Raw genomic sequence first — 4,435 nt, forward strand, 5'->3', positions numbered from 1 at the left:
TTTCTAAAATTAAAAATAATAAAGGATTCAAATATTCTAATAATATAGTATAACTTTCACTTCACTGAAAGGTAATAGAATAGAATACTTCAGCTTTATTACACTGTTTTTACATTGATAGGCATAAACAATATTATACCTTGACACATTTGTATTTTACTGATTAAATATCCAAAGTCGCAATTTGTGAAATAAATATGGAAATAGTATATATCTCAGTCTAACCCTAGAAACAGATTTTTTTTTTGCTTTTTTTTTTTCAATTTGTGGAGGTAAACCTTTTTTGTTTCAGAATATTAGAAAAGGAAATAGATTTAGCAAACAGAAGTCTAAGTTGTTTTAGTGGACATTTAAGTTCAGAACAATTCACAAAACGGTAAAATGTGTTTCTTCAATTCTTTATTTTATCTCAACAATTTCTCAGCTAGTCTACAGAAAAAACAAGTTTATTCAAAATACATCTTATTATTTTAACAGTCATTCCCTTTTCACTGTTTGATATTCTGCTGCTTCATTCTCTTATGTTCCACTTTCTGTAACGGAGCTCATTACCAAGGTGGTAGGGGACTAGTTTCAGAGGCAACATGAGTCACAAAAATATCAAGCCAGTGGTTTCCTTCAGGACATTCATATATTTCTTGTGTTAGAAAGAAAATCTTTCCTTGGGTGCAGTGATATCACTCCTGAGAAACCAATTACTTTCCAAATATCTGCAATAGTATTTTTGACAGAACCATTTCACGTAGAAAAGCATACTATATCTATATGATACATAATTTTACCTTATTATCTACAGTTCCTATACTGTACACAGAAAAACTGATTTAAAATACTTTTTGTCTAGTAGTTAATAATTGGATAATTTGATGAGTCATTTTATACATTGGGCATCCACAGCTTGGCATTTTTATTTTTGTGCAGTTGTAACTATCCATCACTCTCTATGTTTACCTTAAACATCCAAAACAACAGGGAACATTTTGAACAATCTGTAATACTCTTCTTGAATCTAAAATTAGAAAAAAGGAAAGGAAGAAATGTTAATCATAACAATCACATTTAATTTTTTTTCAAATCACAATAAATTGTTATATGTGGTTTTCTAAAGTATTATAGCTCAGAATATGTTCATTTAAGTTATATTTATATCTCTAATATCAAGGTTCTTTTAAAAGCATATTTTCCTATGAACAGCTAAGCGATTTAGGCAATAAAGGCAGAAGTTATAAATCTATGAGAGTAAGAATTTTCTATCAATTTGGCAACTGATGCTACATGAATATACTAGACTCAACCAAAATAAGAAAATTGTTTACCTTTCTAGATAAAACACACAGGAATAAGAAAATGAACATCCCCTGGAAAGCATTGCTGACTGTGAAGAGGTAAGCTGTAACCACTGATGCGTGCACAACATGGAGAACCCCAAAGATCCAGGTGGTGCCGAGAAGGAACAGAAGAGCAAGGGCTCCTCTTGCACAAGACCTATCACATATTAGAAACGCGTCAGTGAAGAAAGCCATGTATAGTTAACACATCTCCCAAATTACTCAAATTATGTGGGAGGTGAGTTTTCACTATAACCAAGAAACCTTTTACAAAGACCCAATAGAATTTCAAAACTGCTAAGTTGTGCTGCAGTTAAATGGGACAGCCTTTAGGGTATGCTACTGAACCATGGCAGGGGTGTGCTTCCAAAGTCAAATTACTAGTATCAAAACATGGAATTATGTTTAAGAGTAAGCAATTTCCTTAATCTTAAAATATTTTTATCTGGTGTACTGCAGTGTGCATGCTTTGATTTCAAATGTAATGTTGCAGGAATTCCTGAAGGTAAGACATATATCTGTTAGGAAGTATATTCCCTAAGAAACTCTGAAAAGTATACCATGTGGACTGGGGTCAGCACATATCTATGACATCAAAGGAGGCTCTGCTTTCCTTTCAGGTTTAGAAGAAAAGAATGTGTAGGATGTAAAAATAGGGTTTTGTTTTATTTTGTTTTGCTTTTGCAATACAAAAATATGTCAAGATAAATTCATTACAGAATACTGTTTCCTTAAAATTAAAGAAAATACACACACACACTCACTCTTAAATCTTTTCAGCAGAATGCCTGTGACTTTTGGCAAAACAATATTCTATCCTGCTCACTAAGGACACTGCCTTGGAAATGAAGCAACTAATGATTATTCTCTCATTCATTTTTAGTCGAATCATTCTTCGTTGCAGTAGATGTTTTAGCAGTATACCTCAGAAAATGAATCATTTTCAACTTTATTAAAACCAGTACACTACATGAAACCATAACTGGTGAGGACTAAAAGAAAGTAATCGATCAAACATTTACTAAATCCCAACTATAAATCTTGTGCAAAGTATTGAAACTACAGGAGTGTTCCCAAGCAACACAAATAGTACGTTGTTTCCAGTGTTCCCTATAGCATAATTCAGCTCTTCCTGAACAAATCATTTTCAAGGTTTCAATAAATCAGTTTTAAAGCAGGGGTGGGGTGGAGGGGTGGGTGTAAAGGAAAAGTCATGACAACATGCAAACTAGGAATAACAAGAAAGAAACAGTTATTAATTTCTGAAAAACATTTTACAAAAGAAAATCACTAAGGCCTTCCTTGCCTTAAAATACAGTCATCATCTTTTCCCTTTCAAAGGGTTGTATGTTTGAAAAAATTGCTTCTTACCACTTAATCTGTAGTAATTGTAGTTTTAATATACATACCAAATGCTATTTTCCAATATGTCTTTTAAGTATGGTAAAGTATGAAATCATTTAAAAATAATTCCCAAAATTATTGAGTTACTAAAGCTTTTAATTACTAAAAAAAAAAAAAAAAAAAAAAAAAAAAAAAAAAAAANTGTGACGAAAAACTTTGTATATGATAACTCCAAAAGCCAAGAGATTAACCTGGAAAAAGAATTAATTTCAAAGAAGAGATAGTTTTCACTTTAAATTAGATATATATAAAGAAAATAAATAGTAAAGATTTCAATAAGATAGGAACTAAAAATCATGGCATTTATATAGTTCTTTACAATATCACTGAATATTATCAGTACAAGTGGTAGTGAAAGCAACTTGTTTATGAAACTTCTTCAGATGTTATCATTCATACATAAAGATTGATGAGAATCATCTGCTGCCACTAATATGATTAATATAAACATTAAGGTAAATTTTGGTTTGGAAAGGTGTATAAACACTAAAGAAAACAAATTTTTGTTCAGTAAATTATATACTGTTTCTTTGAAGAAACGTATTAGTGATAATTCTGTCAACCCTTTAAAATTTAGACTGGAAAAGAAAATTGAAAGATTGAAAAGAAATAAGAAAACTCAACAAAGCACTCTCAATTTCTACTGTGACGAAATGTTTGAATGTACTTTCTCTCACATGATTTATCTAGATTCTCTCCTAATACAAATGTTAATATTTATTTTTTGGATTTAACCTTGGATGCTTTCAAAATGTTAATCAATGAATTAAATGTCTGTTGTTAGGCAAATAAATGTTAATAAACACAGTCTATTATTTATAGTTTGTAATACGAGCTAAATAGAATCGAAGAGTTGTCAACATTTTTATTGTGACTGCATTATGAAAAGTTTCCTCTTTGTTTCCTTTTTCTGTAGTTTTGAAGACCTACAAGTCATATTTGCAGTGTTAGAAGGCTAAATGAGGGGTATATGTTAAATGTATATATATTCTAATATGAGCATATCAATAATTTAAAATATTAAATATTATAGAAATAGTTGGAAGGCTAATCCCTTATTAAATATATTTTATTAATTCAAGCAGATTTTTCCAAAGACCCTTTGAAATGACAACAGCAAGGTGCAACATCATAATTTTCAGCTAATTCTTCTACTAGCAGTTCAGAAGCTTACAGTTTTCAAACATTTCTTTTTTCTATATTCTAATGAGTTTTATGTATCCTCTCAAAATGAAATTTAGTATATTTTAGTATTACAAACAGCAGTATAAAATAATGGGCCTGAGAATTTCATGTTGTCACTTTTGTATGGAGGGGTCTTTGAGAGGAAATCTCAGAGGAATAAGGGGTCTAGTCTCTTCTTCCTGTTTCCAAATGTCCATTACTTCTAATTATATGAGTAATTAATCCTAATTATAGTAATGCCTCCATACTTTAGCAATTGCAGAGGTGAGATAAATAATATTTAAATTGATTTAGGTGATAGTTCCATCCTCTTTGTATGTTCAAATAATTAACTGAAATGACAATTAAATAATATTTAATTTTATAAGTAGTGTTTCAAACTCACGAAGCTGGAATACTTAGTATTTCCTAGGTTTCAATAGCTATAGCTTCTTTGTATAAATTTGGAAATAACTCTTTAATTTTATAAATATATGCACATATATTTATAAATAAGAGTTGTAAAATTTGGTTAGTCT

General features: G+C 30.0%; 1 protein-coding gene and 1 long non-coding RNA gene across 2 annotated transcripts in view; both read right to left on the reverse strand.

The window, feature by feature from the left end:
• The window catches only part of ADGRL4 (adhesion G protein-coupled receptor L4), a 135,752-nt gene that overhangs the window by 9,566 nt on the left and 121,751 nt on the right, over positions 1-4,435 (reverse strand). Inside the window, exon 13 of the mRNA XM_017868252.1 lies at positions 2,877-2,923. Within this exon, the coding sequence (XP_017723741.1) occupies positions 2,877-2,923 (47 nt within the window). The remainder of the gene's footprint in view (positions 1-2,876; positions 2,924-4,435) is intronic.
• On the reverse strand, positions 291-2,448 carry LOC108527091 (uncharacterized). Its single transcript, XR_001884689.1, has 2 exons — positions 1,317-2,448; positions 291-1,009 (listed from the first exon to the last, which is right to left on the reverse strand). It is a non-coding gene; the product is annotated as an uncharacterized LOC108527091 (long non-coding RNA).

This window comes from Rhinopithecus bieti, unplaced genomic scaffold (assembly GCF_001698545.2).
Source record: "Rhinopithecus bieti isolate Rb0 unplaced genomic scaffold, ASM169854v2 scaffold_3316, whole genome shotgun sequence".
NCBI classification, from domain to species: Eukaryota; Metazoa; Chordata; class Mammalia; order Primates; family Cercopithecidae; genus Rhinopithecus; species Rhinopithecus bieti.